General features: G+C 39.2%; 2 protein-coding genes across 2 annotated transcripts in view; one reads left to right on the forward strand and one right to left on the reverse strand.

Annotated features, from left to right (window-relative positions):
- LOC145545078 (olfactory receptor 1J4-like) overlaps positions 1 to 26,529 on the forward strand; it is a 196,770-nt gene that overhangs the window by 48,244 nt on the left and 121,997 nt on the right. The window contains exon 3 of the mRNA XM_081588739.1: positions 16,407 to 16,520. The gene's annotated coding sequence lies outside the window, so the exon portion shown is untranslated. The remainder of the gene's footprint in view (positions 1 to 16,406; positions 16,521 to 26,529) is intronic.
- On the reverse strand, positions 6,527 to 7,508 carry LOC145546498 (olfactory receptor 1L4). The gene has a single exon (XM_081593523.1). The coding sequence runs from the start codon at positions 7,454 to 7,456 to the stop codon at positions 6,527 to 6,529; it is 930 nt and encodes a 309-aa protein (XP_081449649.1). The 5' UTR covers positions 7,457 to 7,508.

Genomic DNA, 26,529 nt, shown 5'->3' on the forward strand with positions numbered 1-26,529 from the left:
AGTCAATTCCACGTACATGCAATATCTGTTTGTTGCCCCCAGAGCACACTTAGAGGAGAGAAGCTTGTGTTATCTAATGCCAGATCATTACATGTGTTACCTATCCTGAGACTCTTGATGGGAAAATGCAGTATCAATGAATGAGATGTTAGAATTCAGACACGGACTGCCTGTGCCCCCTTCCAGATATTTAGCCTCTCTTTCTCATGCTGTTGGTTTAGCATGACCCACAGAAGGTTGAGCTAGGATGCTGCCTTTACAAGGCTTTGTGATAATTAAGAAGTGTGGGTTTTTGATTCACAGCCAATTTAAGAGTGAAAATTGAAGCACTTTTCATTTTTTTTCAAAAGCACAATTATAGCAATTTGATTAGATTATCTTCACTTTTAAGTTTATGATTAATTACATAAATTATTTGACTACCTTCCAATTACTTAAATAATATATGCTAAGACATTTTTTTGTGGTATAGGACTTTGTAAATGAAAGTGATTATGATTAGCAATAAAACATTTTGTGTTACTTGCAAAATTAAAGATATATTTTGGTAAAAGTTTGGTAATTCTTTCTATAGGTGTTTAATTTTACTCTTCCTACAATAACCTACAAAAATGATCTTTTTAACGATGGGGCTTTCATCTGGTAATAAGTAGGAAGGACCAGGAAGCCCTGGGAATGTTTCCAAGCCTTTTAAATCACACTGTCCCTCCTTAAAAGGTATTTACTCCCCTTCTTTCTGCCTAGTTTTCACTCCCATAGAAGATTAAAACTTTACCTAGTCCTTCCCAGCTGTTCAATTCTAGATGCCAAGGCAAGTGAACTTTTCAAATATTCCCTCTGGGATCCTTTTTGCGTACAATTGTCTTCCCTCTCACTCAACATACTGATCCATCAGAGGTGCTTCACGTGGGACTTCTGAAAACGGGGGATCTCTTGTGTTCCTCCAGTGAGCTGGCCATGCCTCACCCAGATGTCTCCACTTTAATACCCCCATTGCAGCCCTTCTCACGTACATTCTCTATCATGGTCATATAATAGCTAACAATTCCATCGTGCTTAAAAAATATGCCAGACACTGCTCCAAGAACTTCACATATATTAAGAAATACAGTCTTTATAGCACCTCATTTTACAGAAAATGAAAAAGTGAGGCAGAGGGACCTGTTGAAGGCCACACAGCTAGGTGATAGTGGAAGCCAAATTTAGGGTGTGTGCTCCTAACCTCTGCATTATCCTAAGATTTTTGTTCACTTGTTCCCCCCGACATCATTTTGAGCCCTTTAGGGCAGGGGCCAGTGCTTCACACAGAGTAGGTTCTTCAACAGTGTGTAATACATGATGAAAAGCAGAGAGATGAAAAAGTAGAGCAGAGGCCATGGTTCCTGGCTTTTGAAATGAAGGAGAGAAGAGAAGATTAGGAAAAGGTCACAGGAAGATGTTAACCCTCAGGCTCTGTTCCCAGAGACCCCTCAGCTTGCCTACCTGTGGACTCGACAGAGGAGATTTAGGGTCCTGATCAGGCCTGGGGTCCTGCCAGGGGATTATGATCAGGCCCTGAATCTCTGAGGAAGGAGACAGGTTGCAGTGAGATCTAACTTCAGAAATGTGCTGGTTCTTCTCTCTACCTGCAATGAGAACTGTTGATAGAAAGGACCCAGGGGCATTCCCCTCCACCAACCTCTGCAAGCCAGAGCCCTGGGAATCATTTCTGCAGCCTTCCCAGGAGAGAACAGTCCTGATGTCCTCACTGAGCTCTGTGCCTAGAAGACTGGGGAATCTGGGCTCTAGAGGTGTAGCCTCTACACCCAGGAAGGGAAGTAGGGCCATGGAGCTGTAGGGGTGGAGGTGTGTTCATGGATGTGTATGAGTGCTATGTTTACATGTGTGTGCTGGTACACTCTATGTGCTTTCTGTACACACCTGTGCTCGTGTGCATGTCAGCATGTTGGGTGGAAGGAGAAGTGATGGCCTCTGATATCTCTGCAGTTCTATGTCTGCAGGGATGACTGTATCTAACTGTAGGTTAGTGTTACAGGAAAGAGATTAAGGTATAAACTCTGGAGTCAGACTGAATGGATTTGAATACTGGCTCTGTCTCTTACAAGCTGTAGGAACTTTTGTAGGAGTTAATCTTTTTTTTTCCCTTCTGACTGCACCGTGTGGCATGAGGGATCTTAGTTACCTGACCAGGTAGGTATTGAACTCACGCCCCCTTAGTGGAAGTGTGGAGTCTTAACCACTGGACCGCCAGAGTTAACCGTTTTGAGACTCATTTTTGACTGATTTTTGTTTGTCTGTCTTAAACATTTTATTACTTCAAGATCTGAAGCCAGACTACTTATTTTTGAATTTCACTTCCAGCAATCACTATATGGGTGAACTGGGGAAAGTTATTTAACTTCTTTAATCCACACTCTCCTCAAGTATAAGTGATACAGCAATCACAACTTTTAGATATGCATTTTGTTTTCTTTTCTTTCAATTTTTTTCCTTTAAATAGACTTTATCTTTCAGAGCATTTATAGAATCATGGAAAAGTTGATCAGAAAATACAGAGAGGTCCCCTGTTACACCTGTCCTTATGTATATTTGTTGTTGTCTGGTCACTCTGTTGTGTCCGACTCTTTAGCGACCCCATGGACTGTGGCCTTCCAGGCTCCTCTATCCATTGGATTTCCCAGGCAAGAATACTGGAGTAGGTTGCCATTTCCTTCTCCTTATATACACATAGCTTCCCCCATGATTACCCTTCTGCACCAGAGTATATTTGGTATAACTGATTAACCTATATAGACACATCATCACCCAAAGTCCATAGTTTACATTAGGCTTCTTTCTTGATGTTGTACCTTCTATGAGTTTTAACAAAAATATAATGACATGTATCCATCATCATAGTATCATTCAGAGTAGTCTCATTGCCCTAAAATTTCTGAGTTCTGTCTAATCCTTCTTTCCTTCCCTCAGCCCTTGGCAACTACTGATCTTTCTAGTGTCTCTGTAGATTTGCCTTTTCTGGAATACAGTGTTGGAATCATATAGAATGTAGCCTTTTCAGATTGGCTTCTTTCAGTTAGTACATGCTTGAAAGTTCTTCCATATGTGTTTTCATGGCTTAGCAGCTCATTTCTTTCTATTGCTGAATACTATTGCATTGCCTGGATGTTTATGTAACTTATCTAAATATATCTTTTTGCGAGTAGCTAGACGTGACTTATTGTACACAGGAAATGCCAAAAATTAATTTTGCTACCTGATGTTGACAGAAAAGCACACTGTAAACGTTGAGAATTATATTTTATTTGGCAGACCAAAACGAGGACTTCAGCCTGGATCACAGCCTCTCAGACTCTCACTTTTCTATGTATCAGCTCAGTTCAGTCGATCAGTCGCATCTGACTCTTTGCGACCCCGTGGACTGCAGCATGCCAGGCTTCCATGTCTATCACCAATCCCTGGAGCTTACTCCAACTCATGTCCATTGAGTCAGTGATGCCATCCAACCATCTCATCCTCTGTCATCCTCTTCTCTTCCTGCCTTCAATCTTTCCCAGCATCAGGGTCTTTTCCAATGGGTCAGTTCTTCACATCAGGTGGCCGAAGTATTGGAGTTTCAGCTTCAGCATCAGTCCTTCCAATGAATATTCAGGACTGATTTCCTCTAGGATGGACTGGTTGGATCTCCTTGGAGTCCAAGGGACTCTCAAGAGTCTTCTCCAACACCATAGTTCAAAAGCATCAATTCTTCAGAGGTCAGCTTTCTTTATGGTCCAACTCTCACATCCATACATGACTACTGGAAAAACTGTAGCTTTGATTAGACAGAGCTTTGTTGGCAAAGTAACGTCTCTGCTTTTTAATATGCTGTCTAGTTTGGCCATAGCTTTTCTTCCAAGAAGCAAGCATCTTTTAATTTCATGGCTGCAGTCACTATCTGCAGCAATTTTGGAGCCCAAGAAAATAAAGTCTCTCACTGTTTCCATTGTTTCCCCATCTCTTTGCCGTGAAGTGATGGGACCGGATGGGGAGATGCAAAGTCTGGACTCTATGAAATTGTTCCTTTGCTATGCACTCAGCTATCTGGGGCCAGTGTCCTGTATTTTCTCATCCTGAGTCTCCTCAGGGTGCACGGCTAGGGGCAGCTGCAGTGACTGACTGCTTAATGGCAACCTCTGTATTCTCATCCTAGTCTCTCTGCTCTTAAATTGAACACGCCCCACAGTGCTTTTGTCTGCCTCTCAAACACATTCCAGTGTTTATTGCTTTTACCTGCTTGGGTGGTTTCCAGTATTTGTTTTTTCTAAATTAAAGTATAGATGATTTATTATATTATTTTAGTCTCAGGTGTACCACATAATGATTCATAATTTGCAATATTTTGGCAAATTATACTCAGTTTACTATATAAAAATAATGGCTATAGTTCCCTGTGCTGTACAAAATATCCTTGTTTTTTTTTAATACATTATAGTTTATATCTCTTAATCCTCTACCCCTATATTGCCCCTCCCCACTTGGCTTAGTTCACTGGTAACCACTAGTTTGTTTTGTACGTCTTTGAGTCTGTTTCTGTTTTTATTAAAATATTCATTCATTTGTTTTACGTTTAGATTCCACAAAGAAGTGATAACAAAATATTTGTTTCTTTTCTTCGCTTATTTCACTAAGGTCCATCATTTAGGTCCATCCACAGTGTTGTAAATGGCAGTATTTTCATTCTTTTGTATGGCTGAGTAGTATTCCATTGTATATACATGTATGTGTGTGTGTGTGTTCAGTCACTCAGTTGTGTTGAACTCTTGTGTCCCCCATAGACTGTAGCCCACCAGGATCCTCTGTCCATGGAATTTTCCAGGCAAGAATATTGGAGTGGGTTGCTATTTCCTACTCCAGGGAACCCCAGGGAATTTTTCTGACCCAGGGATTGAACCTGCATTTCTTACATCTCCTGCATCAGAAGGCAGATTCTTTACCATCAAGCCACCTGGGAAGCATGTGTGTGTGTGTGTGTGTGTGTGTGTGTATCACATCTTCTTTATCCATTCATCTTTTTAGGAATACTTAGATTGTTCTTCTATCATGGCTACCATAAATAGTGAGTTGTGAACATCGGGGGTGCATGCATCATTTTGAATTAGTGTTATTTTTCTGATATATTTCTAAGAGTAGAATTACTGTATTATATGTTATTTCTGGGCTTTCTTGGTGGCTCAGCAGTAAAGAATCTGCCTGCAATGAAGGAGACGCAGGAGATGTGGGTCCGATCCCTGGATCTGGAAGATCCCCTGGAAGAGGGCATGGCAATAGACTTCAGTATTCTTGCCTGGAGAATCCCATGGACAGAGGAGCCTGGCAGGCTACAGTTCATAGGGTCTCACAGAGTCTGAGATGACTGAAATGACTTAGCACACATGCATGCATGGTATTTCCCTTTTTATTTTTTTGAGGAAATTCCATGCTGTTTTCCACAGTGGCTGCACGAGTTTACATTCCCACCAAGTTTACTAGGGATGCCTTTTCTCTACAGCTTTGATAACATTCGTTAGTTGTGGACTTTGATGATCACCCTGTTGACAGGTATGAAGGGATATCTTATTGTGGTTTTGATTTGCAGTCTCTGGTGATTAGAGATGTTTAGTCTCTTTTCATATTCCTGTGGCCATCTGTATATCTTCTTTTGAAAAATGTCAGGTCGAGTTTTATTGCCATTTTTTAATTGTACTGTTGTTGTTGTTTTGTTGAGTTGTATGAGACATTTATATATTTTTGGATAACAACCAAGCATTTTCTCCCATTTATTAGGTTATCTTTTCATTTTGTCAATGGCTTCTTTTGCTGTGCAAAAGTTTTTAAGTTTATTTAGGTCCCATTAAAATTTTTTGCCTTTATTTCTTTTGTCTTGGGAGAAAGATCTTAAAAAAATATCACTACGATTTATGTCAAAGACTGTTCTGTGTTTTGCTCCAGAAGTTTTATGGATCAGGTCTTACATTTAGATCTTTAATTTTTTGGTTCTATTTTTATATACTGAGAAAATTTGTTCCCATTCTTTGAAATGCTCTGCTCATCTCCTCTTCTATTGAATCTTCTTCTCAAAATTCAAACTATCTTTAAGGACAATCTTAGGTCATTATTCCAAGAACTCTTTCTCAATTTTCTATCAAACCCATGTTATTTCTTATTTTTAAAATAATAGAACTGCATGAGTTCTTGAGAGCACTAGCCAGTGTGAAGTATATGAAAGAGTTCTTTTGGAGTAATTTTATTATTCTACTATATGGGTGGCAAAATCTGTTTTCCTAAATCTGGATTTCTAGCAATACTTGGTCAGGGATTGAACGTATATTTGTTCAAGGTCATCGATAGAGGCCGAATGATCCGACTCCCAGATCAATGCTCTTACTGTGATTCAGCACCTCCTCTTATGAACTCTTTGGCTACCATGTGAAAAATGGGTACACAGGAAGGATAACCTGACCATTTCTTAGGTCACCTCCCAATGATAACATTCCCTCTTGATGTTTTTCTATGAGTGAATTCTGTCCCTTATTTTCCTCAAACCCCTCTTCATATCTTTGTTCCTCAGGCTGTAGATGAAAGGGTTCAACATGGGTGTCACTATTGTGTACATAACTGTGGCTACCCGGTCCTTCACCACTGAGTACATGGACAGTGGCCTAAAGTAGACATAGATGACACTCCCATAGAAGAAGACCACCACAGTGAGGTGAGAGCCACAGGTGGAGAAGGCCTTCCACTTCCCAACTGCAGAGGGGATTTTGAGCACAGTGACGAGGATTCTCAGGTAGGAGAAGAGAATGCACAGGAAAGGGGTGGCAATGACAGCCAGGGTCTCGGTCATGACCACCATCTGGCTGGATGAAGTGTCAGAGCAGGAGAGCTTGAGCACAGGCTGGGTATCACAGAAGAAGTGCTTGATGACATGGGAGGCACAGAAAGACAGGCGGGACATGAGTAGCACACGCAGCAAGGCGTGCAGGTGAGAGATGGCGCACGAACCCAGCAACAGGAGGAGGCAACGCCGTGGGCTCATGACCGCATCATAATGGAAGGGGTTGCAGATGGCTACCAGCCGATCTATGGCCATCGAGGCCAGCAGGTAGCTGTCAGTATTTGCAAAAGCCATGAAGAAGTACATCTGGACCAGACAGCCCACGTAGGAGATAAACTTTGTCTCTGAGAGTAAGTTCACCAGCATTTTGGGCACAGTGGCTGTTGTGAAGCAGATATCCATGAAGGACAGGTTGCTGAGGAAAAAGTACATAGGGGTGTGGAGCCGGGAGTCAGAGTGGATGGCCAGGATGATGAGTCCATTCCCCACCAGGGTGATCAGGTACATGATGAGGAAGACAGCAAAGAGGGGTTTCTGCAGGTGGGGGTTGGAAGAGATGCCCAGGAGGATAAAGCCCGCAGTGCTGCTGCTGTGGTTCTTCATCTCCGTGTCCTTGACCCCTGGTCAGAGTATGAAGGTGGTGTGGGAGAGATGGGAAGGGCGATTTGAAGATGGCTCTTTCCTAAACTCCAGCCTATTCAAAAAAAAAAAAAAGAAGTCTACCATGTTTTGTTAGATTATTTTCTTCAAGAAACTATGGAAACAAGGAGTTATAACTCAATGAAGGGGAAGTTGAATAATTTTATGCTGCTTTGCAAATGAGAACTAAAAATTTCCCATATGTCTTTCAGTTCAGTTCAGTTCAGTCGCTCAGTCGTGTCCGACTCCTTGTGACCCCATGAACTGCAGCACGCCAGGCCTCTCTGTCCATCACCAACTCCCAGAGTCTACCAAAACCCATGTCCATCGAGTCGGTGATGCCATCCAACAATCTCATCCTCTGTCATCCCTTTCTCCTCCCGCCCCCAATCCTACCCAGCATTAGAGTCTTTTCCAATGAGTCAACCCTTCGTATGAGGTGGCCAAAGTATTGGAGTTTCAGCTTCAACATCAGACCTTCCAATGAACACCCAGGATTGATCTCTTTTAGGATGGATTGATTGGATCTCCTTGTAGTCCAAGGGACTCTCAAGAGTCTTCTCCAACACCACAGTTCAAAAGCATCAATTCTTCGGCTCAGCTTTCTTCACCGTCCAACTCTCACATCCATACATGACCACTGGAAAAACCATAGCCTTGACTAGACGGACTTTTGTTGGCAAAGTAATGTCTCTGCTTTTAAATATGCTATCTAGGTTGGCCATAACCTTCCTTCCAAGGAGTAAGCAACTTTTAATTTCATGGCTGCAGTCACCATCAGCAGTGATTCTGGAGCCCCAAAAAAATAAAGTCTGACACTGTTTCCACTGTTTCCCCATCTGTTTCCCATGAAGTGATGGGACCAGATGCCATGATCTTAGTTTTCTGACCATTGAGCTTTAAGCCAACTTTTTCACTCTCCTCTTTCACCTTCATCAAGAGGCTCTTTAGTTCTTCTTCACTTTCTGCCATAAGGGTGGTGTCATCCGCATATCTGAGGTTATTGATATTTCTCCCAGCAATCTTGATTCCGGTTTGTGTTTCTTCCAGCCCAGAGTTTCTCATGATGTACTCTGCATATAAGTTAAGGGAGTTCTATATAGCCTAATTTGTCTGAGTTCTTCTCAGTTCTCTTTTTAAAGATTCCTCCTAGGTTCTTTCCTGACCAACTCCCTAATGCCCCTCCCTTTCTTCTTGTAAAATAGGGGAAGAAACTGCCGGGTCCTAATCTGAATCAGGATGCTTTCATACAAGAGGTTCCCCTCCCAGATGTCCCCTCACTCAGATTCTTTCCTACTCATATGTGCAGAGGTGGGGGTGATGGAAGCGGGGGTTGGACAGAAGTGTGAACCGGATTTAAGCAGTGCTCCCCATTATCCACAGAGCTCAGATGAGAATGTTGTGGCTTCAGAGAAAAGCCTGCTTAATATTTATTTAAGCACTCTGTTTGGTTACAATGATCTGGACACTTAAAATCTAAGTTTTTCTTTCAGGTATATTAGTTACTCAGTCGTGTCTGACTGTTGGCAACCCCATGGACTGTAGCCCACCAGGATCCTCTGTCCATGGAATTCTCCAGGCAAGTATACTGGAGTGGGTTGCCATTTCCTCCTCCAGGGGGTCTTCCCAATCCAGGGATCGAACCTGGGTCTCTTGCACTAAGGGTCAGGGATGCCATTCCAAATAGAAATATAGTTGACCACTGAACAACTTGGGCTTGAATTGTGCAGATCCACTTATAGTAGATTTTTCAATAAATATGTAGTTCAATAAATATGATCTGTTGGTTGGTTGAGTCCTTGAAAGTAGCACCCATGGAGATGGCATGCTGTCTGTGTAGTTATATGTGCATTTTTGACTGCAGGAAGGGTCAATGTCCTTTATTTTTGTATTATTCAAGACTCAACTGTTCTACCCCAGGATTAGCCTATGTCACTGAGTTTATTCCTTTAAATAAATATTTGTTTCCAATTGAAAATGTTGAAGTTCTCATATTAAACATTCAGTTACTGCAGGAATATAAAACTTTGAATATGAGTCCCATTCCCACCAGCATCATGGAAGAGAAGGCACAGATGGCCTCTGGCTACTACTATTGTGCTACATGGCTCAAACTGAGATAAAATTGACATATAACATTGTGTAAGTTAAGGTGTACAATTTGCTGATTTGATACATTTTTTTCAGATTATAATCTAGCTCCTTTAATCTTTTTTTAAAAATTGTTTACCAGCATATCATTAGCTAACACCTCTATCACCACACATAATTATTATTTCTTTTTGTGTGGTGGGTATAACTAAGATCTAGTCTCTTAGCTACTTTTGAGGTACATGCATAGTTTAGTATTGTTGTCTGTACTTGCTAGGCTGTGTATTAGATCTCCTGCACTTATTGTTCTAATAATGATTGCAAATTTTCTACTCTTTGTACTCTTAAACAACATTTTCCCCATTCTTCCAACTCCCATCCCTGGTGACCACCATTCTTCTTAAGAGAGTAGATCTTAGATCTTAGATCTTCCCACCACACACACATACAAAAAGGTAATTGTGTGAGTTGATCAAGGTGTTAACTAACCCCAGCGTGGCAATCATTTTGCCATATATCAGTGTATCAAACATCACATTGTACACCTTAAATTTATGCAATGTTACATGCTAATTATATCTCAATAAATCTGAAAAAAATTTTGAATTAATGATTCAATGCACCTATAATAACACCCCAAGAGGATTTATTTTTTTTTATCTTTTAAAATTAATTTTTATTGGAGTATAGTGGCTGTACAATGTTGTGTTAACTTCTGCTGTCAGCAAAGTGAATCAGCTGTCTATACACATTTGTTTCCTCTTCTTTGGATTTCCTTCCCATTTAGGTCACCACAAGCAGTGAGTAGAGTTCCCTGTGCTATCCAGTATGCTCTCATTAGTTATCTATTTTATGCACAGTATCAATAGTGAATATATACCAATCCCAATCCGAAGGGGAGGTTTTCATGGAATTGAGAAGGTCATTCTAAAAGTCATCTAGATGTGTAAATGGCTAAGAAAAGAGAAGATAATTTTGAAAATATTAGGATAATGACAGAGAATTTTCATACCTGAAAATTAAAGGACCTAGAAATGAAAGCAATAAGGTAATGGTATATATAGAGGTAAAAAGTCAATGGACCAACAAAGAAGTTTGTATGCCTGTATTTATACATATACATAGATCTAGATCTATATGGAACTTAATAAATAATAAGGATTCATTTCATAGTAATGGAGAAAGGATGGACTATCAAGTGACATTTATGATAATTGGCTAAACATTCGCTAAAAATGATGCTGGATTTCTCTCTCACCTGCACAAACCCATATGAATTAATTATCTAAACATTAAGAATCAAAAACATAAAATATATTAATTAGGCAAAAGTAAAGGAGCACATTTTTATGGTCTCAGGATGGGGATGCCATTCCAGGCAAGAAAAAAGTTGTAGAAGCAAGAATGACAAAATACCATACTCAAAAATATGAATATTACCCCCAAAGAGACCGCAAGAATAGCTAAAATATAAACTATTGACTCAAAGAAAATATCTACAACACATTTACCAAAGAAAACATGTAAGATGTTCAACCTTATTGGTAGTCAGAAAATAGAAATTAGACTTAAGTACAATTATCATCTATCAGAATATCCATAAAATTGTTTGAACAATATCCAAAGGGAAAAAGACCTCCACATACCTGATGGTGAAACAATTATCAGTATAAACCTTTTGGTAGTCTCCATCAGATTTGAAAACCTGCATCTCCTTATCCAATGATTATATTGGTAGGAAGCTATCCTTTTAAAATAGTCATATGTGTAGCACAAGGATATGTACATATATTTTTTATTGTAAGATTGCTTATAATACCAGAGAAAACAGTATGATAAAACAAACAAAACACAATGATAACCCAACCTAAATATTCATAAATAGTTGAATTATTATAATAATTATAGTGAATTTGCATTACTTACTATCACACAGTCTCTAAAGAATGTAGATGACTGACGCTAGTCAACATTTATTAACACTCAATATACTCCACATGCTAGGTACTTTGGCTCTTATCATTTTAATGTCTCCAAATCTTGAGAGATATGCACTATTATTCCTACTTTACAGATTAAAATATAGTTTAGCAAAGTCAGTTAACTTACCAGATCCCATAGTTAGTAAGTGGTAGAGCTGAGATTTGAATTCAGGCAGTGCAATGGCAGAGCGGGAGCTATTCATTGCTAAACTGTATTATCGCTGTTACACTGCTGTCTGTGATATTTTGTTAAGTGACGAAACCAAGTTGCAGAACAATGGAGACAGAGTAATCTTATTTTTGTAAAGAAAGTTATCTCCTTTATATGTTGTGTTGGTTGTGGTATGTGTGGTTATGTATTGTAGGTGCCTCCTGAAGTGACAATGAAGGGATGAAATGTGGAGTTCCTTCCGTGTTTCACTTACATTATGTGTTCACATTGAAAAATAAGGGACACATGTTTCTTTTATTAATTTTATAATTAAAGATGAATGTTCCCTAAAATTCCACTTCCCAAAGAGCTAGACATATGTGCATATTTTCCAGTTACTTTATACACACAGTTATCTATACACACATACTCACAAATGGGGTCATATTATTCCTAATACTTTTTCTCTTTCATAGACAGTGTTACAATGGATACTTTTGTATATAAATATTTTGCACTCATGAGAGAGTTTCTATGATACAGAATATATTCTAAGAGATGGAATGCTGAGTTGGAGAGTATGAGCACAGAAAATTTTAGTAGATACTCCTAATCTGAGACTCACTCTTGGGCAATATATTCGTTTGACTTTGGATTCTTTCCCTGTGTCTTTCACTGTGTCTTTTATCTCAGTCTAAGACTTTGTTTTCCCAGTGGTAAAGGGTTGACCTGCCTTGGTCCTGAACCTGGATTCCTCAGATCTATGTGACATTTTTCAGGGCGGTAGTTAGTCCCCTTCCCATTTAGTTTAAATTGATAACTTTGTCTATTTCCTCCTGTTTTGGGCAGGTCCTTTCCCCTCAGTGCACCCATCAATAAAACGGGGTGTTTCAACTTTCTACCTGCTTACTCCTGTCATTTGGAGATTCAAACAGCATTAGACATATGCATATACATGAGGATTATCAAATTATATACATTAAATATGTGTAGATTTTATACATCAATTATACAATCAATAAAGCTGTAAAACAAAAACAAAACCCAGCATTACAGAGCCTGGAAGTTTTCTCGACTTAATACACATAGGACACTGCCCTATTGATTGTCCCTAAATACTTTTCTAAGGTAGACCTGAAATGAATTCAGTGATTTTGACTGCAGCTGGTTGAGACTCATGGGTAAAAGTCAATTCCACTTCTTTGCAGTACCTGCTTGCTGCCACCATAGCACAGATAAAGGAGGTAAACTTGTGTTACCAATGGTATTCTGAAGCTCTGTTATGAACCTATTTACAGAGAAGCAATGGAAACACAGAAGTAGAGAATGGACTTGTAAACACAGTGGGGGAAGGAGAGGCTAGGACAAGTTGAAAAAGTAGCATTGACATATATACACTATAATGTGTAAAATAAATAACTAGCAGGAAGCTGCTATGTAACATAGGGAGCCCAGTGCTCTGTGATGACCTAGAGGGATGGAATGGGGGTGGGGTGGGGTGGGGAAGGAGGCTTAAGAGGCGGGGATATATATATATATAATTATGGATATATATAAAATTATGGAGATATATAATTATGGATATATATAAAATTATGGGGATATATATATATATAATTATGACTGATTTGAGTTAGTGTTCGGCAGAGACCAGCACAACATTGCAAAACAATTATCCTCCAATAGAAAATAATAATAAAAAAATAAAAGATAAAACAGGGAAAAAAGAGAATGAGCGTGCTAGAATTCAGAAACGAACTGCCTGTGCCCCTTTCAAAGTATTTAGCCTCTTTCCCATGGTGTTGGTATCGCATGACCCACGTGAGGTAGAGGTAGGATGCTACCTTATCAAGGCTTTCTGATGATTATGAAGAAACATGGGATTTTGATTCACAGTCAATTTAAGAGTAAAAATGGAAGCACTTCTCATTTCTTTCAAAAGCATAGTTCGATGCATGGGACAAGGGCTTAGGGCCGGGGCAATGGGATGATCCAGAAGGATGGGATGGGGAGGGAGGTGGGTGGGGGGTCCAGGAAGGGGAACACATGTAAACCCATGGCTGATTCATGTCAATGTATGGCAAAAACTATTACAATATTGTAAAGTAATTAGCCCCCAACTAAAATAAATAAATTTATAAAAAAAAAAAACACAAAAGCATAGTTCTATGATTTGGTTGGATTATGTATAAGTTCATTATTAATTCCCTACATTCATTCACCACCTTCCTGTTATTTAAGATAATTTATGCTAACACATTTTATATGGTAAAGCACTACATAAGTGGAATTGATTGTGGTTAGTAATAAAACATTTTGTATTACTGACAAAATTAAAAAAAAAGACAATTGAGTGAGTGTTCAGTAAAGCTTTCTGTATGTGCTGTGTGTGCTCAGTCGTTAAGTTGTGTCTGACTCTTTGTGACCCCATGGGCTGGAGCCTGCCAGGCTCCTCTGTCCAAGGGATTTCCTAGGCAAGAATACTGGAGTGGATTGCTATGCCCTCCTCCAGGGGATCTTCCTGACCAGGGATCGAACGTATATCTCCTGCTTTGGCAGGTGGATTCTTTACCACTGAGCCACCCACAGGTGTTTACTTTTATTGCTCATACAATAAGCTAGAAAAACAACATTTAAATAATAGTGTTTGTCATCAGTTTGTCACTGGGAAGGACCAGGAGGGACAGAACTTTTGCAAGCCTTTTATATCACACTATCCATACTTGAAAGGTTTCCTCCCTTCCTTGATAATTGGGAAATAAAGACCATTTCTTTAGTGCTCTACTTTCTCCACTGGAATTTTCTACTTTGTGAACAGTTGCCATCTCAGATTGATTTTCCTTTCTTTGATTCCTAACCACTTATGCAAGGTCAGTTTCTTTACCACCAGCCCACCTGACCAGGGAATAGGAACTGGGAGCACAAAATGCACTTCCCTAATAGGAAATAAATGTGTTTGGTAGGTAATAAGCGTTAGTCACAGTCGTGTCCCATTCTTTGCGACCCCATGGATTGTAGCCTGCCAGGCTCCTCTGCCCATGGAATTCTCCAAGCGAGAATACTGGAGTGAATAGCCATTCCCTTCTCCAGGGGATCTTCCCGACCCAGGGTTCGAACCCGAGTCTCCCACATTGCAGGCAAATTCTTTACAGTCTGAGTCACCAGGCAGTGGTGGTGATGGTTTGGTCGCTAAGATGTGTCTGAGCCACCAGGCAATACACTGGTGCAAAATTACCCAATATTCATGTACCTGCTCCCATGAGTAGGCGAGGACAGCTGAAAAGTGACTGAACTGAAACAAATGACTGGATGTTTACTGAACAGATTCTGTGCTTAGCATTTGTCTCATGTAACCCACACAATAACACTGTGATGTTCGTAGCATTATCATCGCTTTTTTATAGATTAAGACACTGAAGTTCAGAGGGTCACAAAGCTGGTATATCTGACACTTAAATCTAGGTATGTTTGATTTCAAATAGCATGTTTTAAACTACTTTATCAGACTTCTTCCCCAAACCATCATCATATGGTAGAGAGCGATAGTGGCCAGTCCTTCGTAGGCAGCAGTCCTTCCTTCTTGCAAACTGCCTTCAACATCCTTGCTCACCTGCTCCTCCTCCTCCATCCTTGTCTCCCACACACTGGGATCCTGTCGTTTTCCCTGCTTTCTGCTCCCATTTCTACCTCTCATTCCACAAATCTTTATGCTCAGCTCTCTTCCTTCTCTTTGAACCGCAGCTCTGGCAGATTCTGAGCGAAGACTGGTTCTCTGCTTTCCCACCATCAGGAGCTGATGTTAAAATTTCTCCTGGACCACCCCTCCCCGCCCAGCGCTGTTCCCACTACCAGCAGTAAGACACACAAATGTATAGTCTCCTGAAGTGATACAACCTTCATAAGAGTCTGCAGGGTGTTTTCAGGATGGTCTTTCCCTCCCCAACTTTCTGAAATCTCTCCTTTCTGCCTAGTTTTCACTCCCATAGCAGATTAAAGCTTTACCTAGCCCTTCCCAGCTGTTCCATTCTAGATGCCAAGGCAGGTGGACTTTTCAAATATGCCTATTGGATTCCTTTCTGTATTATTGTCTTCCCTCTGTCTCAACATACTGATCCACCAGAGGTGCTTAAAGTGGGACTTCTGAAAACAGATCTCTTGTTCCTCCACTGAGCTGGCCATGCCTCCCCCAGATGCCTCCACCTTGAGACCCCCATGTCACTGCAGCCCCTTTCCATGTACATTCTCTATCACGGTCATATAATAGCTAACAATTCCATAGTGCTTATACATGCCAGACACTGCTCTAAACACTTCAAACATATTCAGACATTTAGTCATTACAGCATCTCATTTTACAGGTAATGAAAGTTAGGCAGAGGAAACTGAAATGACCTGGTTAAGGCCACACAGCTAGGTGGTGGTGGAAGCCAGCTTGTATCCTCTTAACACCTGCATTATCTTAACTGTCTCATTCACTTGTTCTCCTGCTGACTCCATTTTGTGCCCTTTAAGACAGGGGCCAGCACTTTACACAGAGAAGCTTCTCCAAAAATGTGTGATATGTGATGAAAAGCAGAGAGAGGGAAAAAAGAGAAGAGGCAGTGTTTACTGGCTTTTGGGATGAAGGAGAGAAGAAAGGATTAGGAAAAGGTCACATGATGATGTTAACCCCTAATCTCTGTTCTTAAAGGTCCATCATGCTGCCTACCTGTGGACCTGACAGAGGAGACTCAGGGTCCTGGTCAGGCCTGGGGTCCTGCCAGCAGGTTATGATCAGGCTCTGATTCTCTGAGGAAGGAGGCAGGTAAGATCTATGTTCAGAACTGCACTGGTTCTTCTCCCTGCCTACAGTGGGAACTGTTGATAGAAGGGAGACCCAGAGGTATGTCCTCCCCCACAACCCCCACAAGCCAGAGCCCTCGGGGGATCATCCCTGCAGCCTTCCCAGGAGAGGAGAACAGTCCTGATGCCCTCACTGAGCTCTGTGCCCAGGAGACTGGGGAATCTGGCCTCTGGAGGTATAGTCTCTACACCTGGGAAGGGAAGTAGGACCGTGGTGCTGGAGGGTGCAAGTGTTTTTGTGCACATGTATGTGTGGTATGTACATGTGTGTGCTGATACCCTCTATGTGCTCTCTGCTCATACCTGTTCTCCTGTGCGTGTCAGCATGTTGGCTGGAAGGAAAGGGGATGGCCTCTGACGTCTCTGAGGTTCTATGTCTGCATGGATGACTGTATCTAGATGCAGGTTAGTGTTACAGGGAAGGGATGAAGGTACAAGCTCTGGAGTCAGACTGAATAGATTTGAATACTGGCTCTGCCTCTTAAAAGCTGTATAAGGTTTTGCAAGAGTTAACCTTTTCGAGCCTCATTTTCAATTGCTTTTTGTTTGCCTTCCTTAAACATTTTATTGCTTCAGCTTCTTAATCCAGGTTACTTGTTTTTGATTTCCAGTTCCATCAATTATTATATGGGTCAGTTGGGGCAACTTATTTAGCTTCTCTAATCCACACTATCCTCAATTATATTTGGCATAAAAATCAGGACTTTTAGTTAGATATTTTGTATTTTTTCTTTCAAATTTTCCATTTAAATGGACTTTATTTTTTATAGCAGTTATAGGTTCACAGAAAACTTCATCAGAAAGTACAGAGTTTTCTTGTATCCCCTGCCCTTACATATCCATAGCTCCCCCAGTATTACCCTTGCCCACATTGACACATTATCACCTAAAGTCTATAGTTAACATTAGGCCTCATTCTGGGTGGTGTACCTTCTAGGTAAAATGATAAAACATAAAATGTTTTATCATAAAAGGTCATAAAAGGTAAAACATAAAATGATGCATATCCACCTTTATAGTATCACATAGAAAATTTCTACTGTCTTAAAATTCCTGTGCTCCATCTCTTCCTTCTTTCCTTCCCCAACTTCTGGTAATTACTGATCTTTTTAGTGTCTCCATAGTTTTATCTTTTTCTGGAATACACTGTTGAAATATGCTATAGCTTTTCAGCTTGGCTTCTTTCAGTTACTGTTTGCATTGAAGTTTCTTCCATGTGTTTTCATGACTTGGCAGCTCATTTTTTTTTTTATCGCTGAATAATATTCCATTGCCTGGATGCACCATAGGTTATTTCACCTACCGAAAGACATCTTTTTGTAAGTAGCTAGAGATTATTTATTGTACTCAGGGAATACAAACAAATTTATTCTGCTGCCTGATGTTGATTGAAAAAAATATACAACCTTCTTGTTGAGAATTTTATTTTATTCAGCAGACAAAACTGAGGACTTAAGCCCAGGCCTCAGTCTCTCAGATAGCTCAGAGAGTGACCAGAAGCAGTAAGGTGGAGCCAAGATACACAGGAGATTTTACAACAAAAATCAGGTACTCAAAACATAAAAGATTATGGTTAATTGAAGAAAACCAGACATCTTTAATGAATGAATTTAGCACTTTTCCATATATGGGAAGATACAAAAGTCAGGCTCATTATAGGGACAGAGTAGGTGATTAAGTAGTTAATCCCACTAAGGGATTATGAGTAAAGATCAAAGTATGGGAGACCCCTGTAAGTTAATGATTACTAAAGAAAGCATGTTTGCATAACCACAAAACCAAGCAGGCTCACTTAGCAACAAAACCAGGTAACAGAAGCATGAGACATGCCCCCAAAATAAAACAATGGTGGAATAAGGCTCAGGCCCAATGACTCAGTAAGTTAAAGATTCCTAGGACATGCTTCTCTGTGCACACTGAAAGCAAAACTATAAGGAAAGGGTGAAATTATACTGAAACCTTTGATGATTTACCATATGTTAGTATACAATGCCTTCTTTTTGCTCATTTCCATTGTGCCTCAAATGTCCTGGCTTGATAATGTAAGGACAAGGAAACGCCTCTGCCCAACATGTAGGAGGAACTAATGATGGAAGTGTGACATTTACTCAAGAATGAGGAAGAAGGTGGTCTTCTTTCTCTCCCAAGTTTTCTGTTGATTATAAAACTGTAGCCCACTAATTTTTGGACTAGCACCCTCTTGCCTGCCCAGTTGTAAGCCTTGCAAGTGTCCTATTCTAATAAATCAGTTTGTATCCATCACTGACTCATTTGAAAAGACCCTGATGCTGGGAAAGATTGAGGGCAGGAGGAGAAGGGGATGACAGAGGATGAGATGGTTGCATGGCATCACCGACTCAATGGACATGAGTTTGGGTAAACTCCGGGATTTGGTGATGGACAAGGAGGCCTGGCATGCTGCAGTTCATAGGGTCACAAAGAGTCAGACACAACTGAGCGACTGAACTGAATTGAACTGAACTGATTCACATCTTTCGTCCACTTTAAAAATCAAGTTGTTTTCTTTCTTATTCTTGAATTTTAAGGGTTAGTTGTATATTTTCGATGAAAGTGAAAAGCAGCAGTGTTATTCACACAGTCACGTCTGACTCTTTGTGACCCCATGGACTGCAGCCTGCATTCTTTTTTTTTTAATCTTTTCTAAAATATTAATTAATTTATTTTAATTGGAGGCTAATTACTTTACAATATTGTGGTGGTTTTTGCCATACATTGACATGAATCCGACATGGCTGTACACGTGTCCCCCCATCCCCAAACCCCTCTCCTAAATCCCTCCCCATCCCACCCCTCTGGATTGTTCCAGTGCACTGGTTTGAGTGCCCTATTTCATGCTTCGAACTTGGACTGGTCATTTATTTCACATATACGTTTCAACGCTATTCTCTCAAATCATCCCACCCTCGCCTTCTCCCACAGAGTCCAAAGGTCTGTTCTTTACTTCTGTGTCTATTTTGCTGTCTCATGTATAGGGTCATTGTTACCATCTTTCTAAATTCCATATATATGGATTAATATACTGCATTGGTGTTTTTCTTTCTGACTTACTTCACTCCGTATAATAGGCTCCAGTTTCTTCCACCCCATAAGAACTGACTCAAATGCATTCTGTTTTAATAGCTGAGTAATATTCCATTGTGCATATGTACCACAGCTTTCTTATCCATTCGTCTGCCGATGGACATCTAGGTTGCTTCCATGCCCTGGCTATTATAAACAGTGCTGCGATGAACATTGTGGTACACGTGTCTCTTTCAATTCTGGTTTTCTTGGTGTGTATGCCCAGCTGTGGGATTGCTGAGTCTTATGGCAGTTCTATTTCCAGTTTTTTAAGGAATCTCCACACTATTCTCCATAGTGACTGTACTAGTTTGCACTCCCACCAACAGTGTAAGAGGGTTTCCTTTTCTTGTCACCCTCTCCAGCATTTGTTGTTTGTAGACTGTTTGATAGCAGCCATTCTGACTGGCGTGAGATGGTACCTCATTGTGGTTTTAATTTGCATTTCTCTGATAATGAGTGATGTTGAGCATCTTTTCATGTGTTTGTTAGCCATCTGTATGTCTTCTTTGGAGAAATGTCTATTTAGTTCTTAGGCCCATTTTTTGATTGGCTCATTTATTTTTCTGGAATTGAGCTGCAGGAGTGGCTTGTATATTTTTGAGATTAATTCTTTGTCAGTTGCTTCATTTGCTATTATTTTCTCCCATTCTGAAGGCTGTCTTTTTCACATTGCTTGTAGTTTCCATCATTGTGCAAAAGCTCTTAAATTTAATTAGGTCCCATTTGTTTATTTTTGCTTTTATTTCCATTATTTCAGGAGGTGGATCATAAAGGATCTTGCTGTGATTTATGGCAGAGAGTGTTCTGCCTATGTTTTCCCCTAGGAATTTTATAGTTTCTGGTCTTTTATTTAGATCTTTAATTCATTTTGAGTTTATTTTTGTGTATGGTGTTAGAAAATGTTCTAGTTTCATTCTTTTACAGGTGCTTGATCTATATTTCTGTCTTTGTGCCAGTACCATACTGTCTTGATGAATGTAGTTTTGTAGTATAGTCTGAAGTCAGGCAGGTTGATTCCTCCAGTTCCATTCTTCTTTCTCAAGATTGCTTTGGCTATTCTAGGTTTTTTGTGTTTCCATACAAATTGTGAAATTATTTGTTCTAGTTCTGTGAAAAATACCATTGGTAGCTTGATAGGGATTGCGCTGAATCTATAGATTGGTTTGGGTAGTATACTCATTTTCACTATATTGATTCTTCTGATCCATGAACATGGTATATTTCTCCATTTATTTGTGTCATCTTTGATTTCTTTCATCAGTGTTTTATAGTTTTCTGTATATAGGTCTTTTGTTTCTTTAGTAATTTATTCCTAAGTATTTTATTCTTTTCATTGCAATGGTGAATGGTATTGTTTCCTTAATTTCTGTTTCTGTTTTCTCATTGTTAGTGTATAGGAATGCAAGGGATTTCCATGTATTAATTTTATATCCTACAACTCTACTATATTCATTGATTAGCTCTAGTAATTTTCTGCTGGTGTCTTTATGGTTTTCTATGTAGAGGATCATGTCATCTGCTAACAGTGAGACTTTTATTTCTTCTTTTCTAATTTGGATTCCTTTTATTTCTTTTTCTTCTCTGATTGCTGTGGCTAAAACTTCCAAAACTGTGTTGACTAGTAGTGATGAGAGTGGGCACCCTTTTCTTGTTCCTGACTTTAGGGGAAATGCTTTCAATTTTTTGCCATTGAGGATAATATTTGCTGTGGGTCTATCAAATATGGTTTTTATTATGTGGAGGTATGTTCCTTCTATGCATGCTTTCTGGAGAATTTTTATCCTAAATGCGTGTTGAATTTTGTCAAAGGCTTTCTCTGCATCTATTGAGATAATATATGGTTTTTATCCTTCAATTTGTTAATGTGGTGTATCACATTGATTGATTTGTGAATATTGAAGAATGCTTGCATCCCTGGGATAAAGCCCACTTGGTCATAATGTATGATCCTTTTAATATGTTGTTGGATTCTGTTTGCTAGAATTTTGTTAAGGATTTTTGCATCTATGTTCATCAGTGATATTGGCCTGTAGTTTTCTTTTATTTGTGGCATCTTTGTCTGGTTTTGGTATTAGGGTGGTGGTGGCCTCATAGAATGAGTTTGGGAGTTTACCTTCTTCTGCACCTTTCTGGAAGAATTTAAGTAGGATAGGTGTTAGTTCTTCTCTAAATTTTTGGTAGAATTCACTTGTGAAGCCATCTGGTCCTGGGCTTTTGTCTGCTGGAAGATTTTTGATTACAGTTTCGATTTCCGTGCTTGTGATGGGGCTGTTAAGATTTTCTATTTCATCCTGGTTCCATTTTGGAAGGTTATACTTTTCTAAGAATTTGTCCATTTCTTCCAAGTTGTCCATGTTATTGGCATATAGTTTCTGATAGTAGTCTCTTATGATCCTTTGTATTTCTGTGTTGTCTGTTGTGATTTCTCAATTTTCATTTCTAATTTTGTTGATTTGATTCTTCTCCCTGTTTTTCTTGATGAGTCTGGCTAATGGTTTGTCTTTTGTTTATCTTCTCAAAGAACCAGCTTTAGTCTTATTGATTTTTTGTTATAGTCTCCTTTGTTTCTTTTTCATTTATTTCTGCTCTGATTTTTATGATTTCTTTCCTTCTACTAACTTTGGCGTTCTTCATTTCTTCTTTTTCTAGTTGCTTTAGGTGTACACAGGTTATTTATTTGATTTTTCTCTTGTTTCTTGAGGTAAGCTTGTATTGATATGAACCTTCCTCTTAGTACTGCTTTTTTTGAATCCCATAGGTTTTGGGTTGTTGCATTTTCACTTTCATTTGTTTTTATGCATATTTTGATTTCCTTTTTGATTTCTTCCATGATTTGTTCATTATTCAGAAACGTGTTGTTTAGCCTCCCTATGTATGTATTTTTAATTGTTTTTTTCCTGTAGTTGACATCTAATCTTACTGCATTGTGATCACAAAAGATGCTTGAAATGATTTCAATTTTTTTGAACTTACCAAGGCTAGATTTATGGCCCAGGATGTAATCTATCCTGGAGAATGTTCCATGTGCACTTGAGAAAAAGGTGGATGCAGCCTGCATTCTTGCCATGGAATTCTCCAGGCAAGAATACTGGAGTAGATAGCCATTCCCTTCTCCAGACAATCTTTTGGACCCAGGGATCGAACTCATGTCTCTTGTGTCTCCTTGGTTAGCAGGTAGGTTCTTTACCCGCTGAACCACCTGGAAAGCCCACTTAAGGGTCAACATGCTTCACATATTGAGAGGATTTATATTTCTATCTATCTACTAACTGTATCCATTGCCACTCACACATCAAAATTGCTCCCTTTCCCATGACTATTATGGCCAACCATTGGTCATTAAAGTCAGGAACTTGAAAAGAGTCTTTAAAGTTCTTCCTCTTATTACCACCCTTCTCCTCCCCCATTTAATTAATCACTATGAGTGAGTGATAGTCACTCAGTCATGTCTGACTCTTTGTGACCCCATGGACTGCAGCCATCACTAAGTCTGGTCAAAACTTTCTCTTCAGAACTTCTCAAATTGGTCTCCCTTCCCAGTCTCCACTGCCACTGCCCTAGCTCAGGACTTAACACCGCTCACTTTGTGAATATCTGTCTCTAGCATATTTTGCCTTATGCAGTCGGTCCAAGAGAGAAAAGAGATGGTACACTCCAAGTGAGAGGAGATTGAAAAAAGGATTATTTTCAAAGGTGGGGGTAGAATTTAAGGAAATTGTCAGGGGATAATGTAGTAGCTTTGGTTAGCAACAGCAAGGAACCATTATACACACTGCTTGGGGCTGTGCATTAACAGACTCTATCAAGACTTGAAGGTAACACAAAGAGATTGCCATGCAGAAAAACAGAGTGGATGCTTATGTTAACTGTCCCTAGATGCCATTGGCCATGCACTCTTTTTTTTTTTAAACAGAAAATTCTTTATTAAATATCTTGACATTAGGGTGATTTAAAAAGAATTAAATTCATTAGCTTCTGAATTCTAAATAACTCAAGATATGTGCTTAATCACATCCAACTCTTTGAGACCCCATGGACAGTAGCCTGCCAGGCTCCTCTGTCCATTGAATTTTCCAGGCAAGAATGCTGGAGTGGGTTGCCATTTCCTACTCCATGAGTAGGAAATTAAGAAGATTCCATTCTGATCTTTTCTTTCCTTATCCTGGCAACATAAACCTAAGGCATATTTGTTTCTTGCAGAGGACATTCCTCTCTTCCATGTTCTCATTTTCCCCAAGTTCAAGTCTGTAACAGACCATATCTGGACACACCAGAGGACTGTAGTTTTGCCAGATTTAACCACCCTACAGAGGAGCTAATATCAGTAATCTCCCCAGAGATGCCACAGTCCAGTGAAGATGGTCATTTGTATTATTTAACAAAATGCATACTACCTCAGTCTGAAACTCTTCAATTCTAATATTCTGGTTCAGGGGCTTCCCCCAGAATAGTGAAGAGGTATTCTGTTTATAATTTGCTTATAGAAAAAGTCTGACTAGGAGAGCATCTCTCAAAAGAAAGCTAACAGCAAAGCCGCATAAGTAGTAGGTAGTAGAGGGTGATCATATAATCCTTATTGTTGGATGGGCAGATAATATGGTAAAAATGTTAATTTCCCAAATCATTACTTATATTCAATACACTCATAAAATTCAAGTAGGAGTCTTTATAGAATAGGTCAAAATTATTCTAAAGCTCATCAAGGAGAGAAAATGTACAAAAGTAAAAAATAATTTTGAAAAACAAAGCAAACGTTTAGGGTGAATTTCTCTTCTCAGTCAGAAAAACAGACAGTAATGCAATAGAACTGATGGAACAGAGTAGAATTCAGAAACAGACCTACATAAAAAGACATTTAGCCTTTTTGAATATGGCAGAAAAGAAAATTGTGGGACAATATTCAATTGGAAGAAGTGAATATATAATTGATCGAAATTTATAGCTATATAATATCTATAAAAATATATAAATAATCTAAGTTTAGATTTCTCCTTTATACCATGTATAAAAATAAATTCCACATGGATTTGAGGTCTAAAAGGCGAAAACCTGTAAAATAATAAGGAGAAAATATAGGAGAATATTTTTATAATCTTGGGGATGGACTAAACCTTCCACAAAATGTAAATATAAAATAAATCTTAAAGCTCTAAAGGGAAAGACTGACTGACTTGACTACATAAAAGTGAAAACATGTGTGATAAATGATGTATGGTAATGATGCTATGAATGATGTCAAAACAGAGGCAAAGGATTTGTAGAAAATATTATCTATATGGTAGACATACAATATAATATATCCATACAATATTGTACATATAGTATCCATAAAATACAGAGGATGCCAATAAATCAATCAGAAAATGACAAATATTCCAATTATGGCAGGGACAATGATGTTTACCAAACATTCCATATGAAAACTTAAATTTCCCAGACCCTGCAGTTGGTATGAACAACAGTACCATTTGAAAAATATATATGTAGAGGCGTTCATAGAAGTTGTTTGTAATAGAGACAAGAGAAAATAGAAACTCTAAATGTCCAGTAATAAAGAGATGAGTAAATAAATTATGGTGGTTTTGTATTATAAAATGTTATTAAAATACTATAGAGCAGTTAAAAACAGTAGTGTAGATTGCAGATAGCGGTGACTTGGAACTATCTTCAAGATATTTTGTTAGACAAAAATTCAAGTTGCAAGATAATATATTTATGTAGTGTGATTTAAATGTTGTTAATCTTTATGTTTACCTACATGGAGATATATATGTACATGTAACATCTGTGGGTAGGACTCAAAAGAGAATTTCAGTTTTTACTTCATAATTTCTGTTTGAATTTTACAATCAGACTGTATTCATGTATTATCAGTGTTGTTGTTTAGTCACTAAGTTGTGTCAGACTTTGCGACCACATGGACCATAGCCTACTAGGCTCCTCAGTCCGGAATTCTCCTGTCAAGAATACTGGAGTGGGTTTCCATTTCCTTCTCCAGGGTATCTTCCCAACGCAGAGATTGAACCTACATCTCCTGCTTTGGCAGGCAGGTTCTTTACCACTGAGCCACCAGGGAAACTCATTTATCAGTGTACCTAGGAGATTAAAATGGCAAATAGAAATATGAAAGATCAGAAACATAGAATTAATATTGTAAATACAGTGCCTTCTTTCTGTGGTCTCTCAGCATCAAATATTGACACATAAAAAACTTTTGAAAACTCTTAGGATATAAAAAACATACCTTGGAGACTAGGGAAGAAGGTTATTAATTTACTGAGCTCAAAACTCACAATGAGGGCTCTAACAAATTTCATAAGACAATTAGAGCCCTCTAAAGAGATCACTGGTTCTCAACCTTGGCAGTTCATTGGAATCACCTGGAAGCTTTAAAACTGATACCTGGGTGGCACTCAGAGATTCTGATTTAATTGAGCTGGGGTGTGGTCCTGGGCTTCAGGATTGTTTTAAAAGCTCCCCCGGATGATGCTAATGATACAGGGGAGGTAGAGAATCACTGCTTTAGTTTAAAGTAGACACTCTAACAAAGGTTTTTAATAAGGAGACCAAAAGAATGGGGAATTGAATTGGATGCCTCAGGATAATGTTATTCAAAGAATACAAGGGAAAGAGCCGTGCCTAGAATGGTTTAAAACTACCCTTCCTCTAAAATGATCATTTAATAGCTCCCTCCAATACTGCCCTGGGGGATTGGCGTCAGATGGGAGGAGGCAAATCTTCTGAGTTAAGGCATCCCCTTTCCTCTTTCTAGAATTAAAGCAGAATATGGCCCCTTGAGAGCAGCCCAGGAGGAAAACCAGGAGACCTCTTTCATGACAATGTGTCAGAAAAGCTTCTGAGCCGCTATCACTGCAGAAGCTCCCTCA

The sequence above is a fragment of the Giraffa tippelskirchi genome, chromosome 4 (genome assembly GCF_054371585.1).
Source record: "Giraffa tippelskirchi isolate mGirTip1 chromosome 4, T2T-mGirTip1v1.2.pri, whole genome shotgun sequence".
Lineage (NCBI taxonomy): Eukaryota > Metazoa > Chordata > Mammalia > Artiodactyla > Giraffidae > Giraffa > Giraffa tippelskirchi.

What these genes read in the sequence shown, in the direction of transcription:
- LOC145546498 (XM_081593523.1), bottom strand. Translation starts at nt 7,456, where the DNA reads ATGAAGAACCACAGCAGCAGCACTGCGGGCTTTATCCTCCTGGGCATC.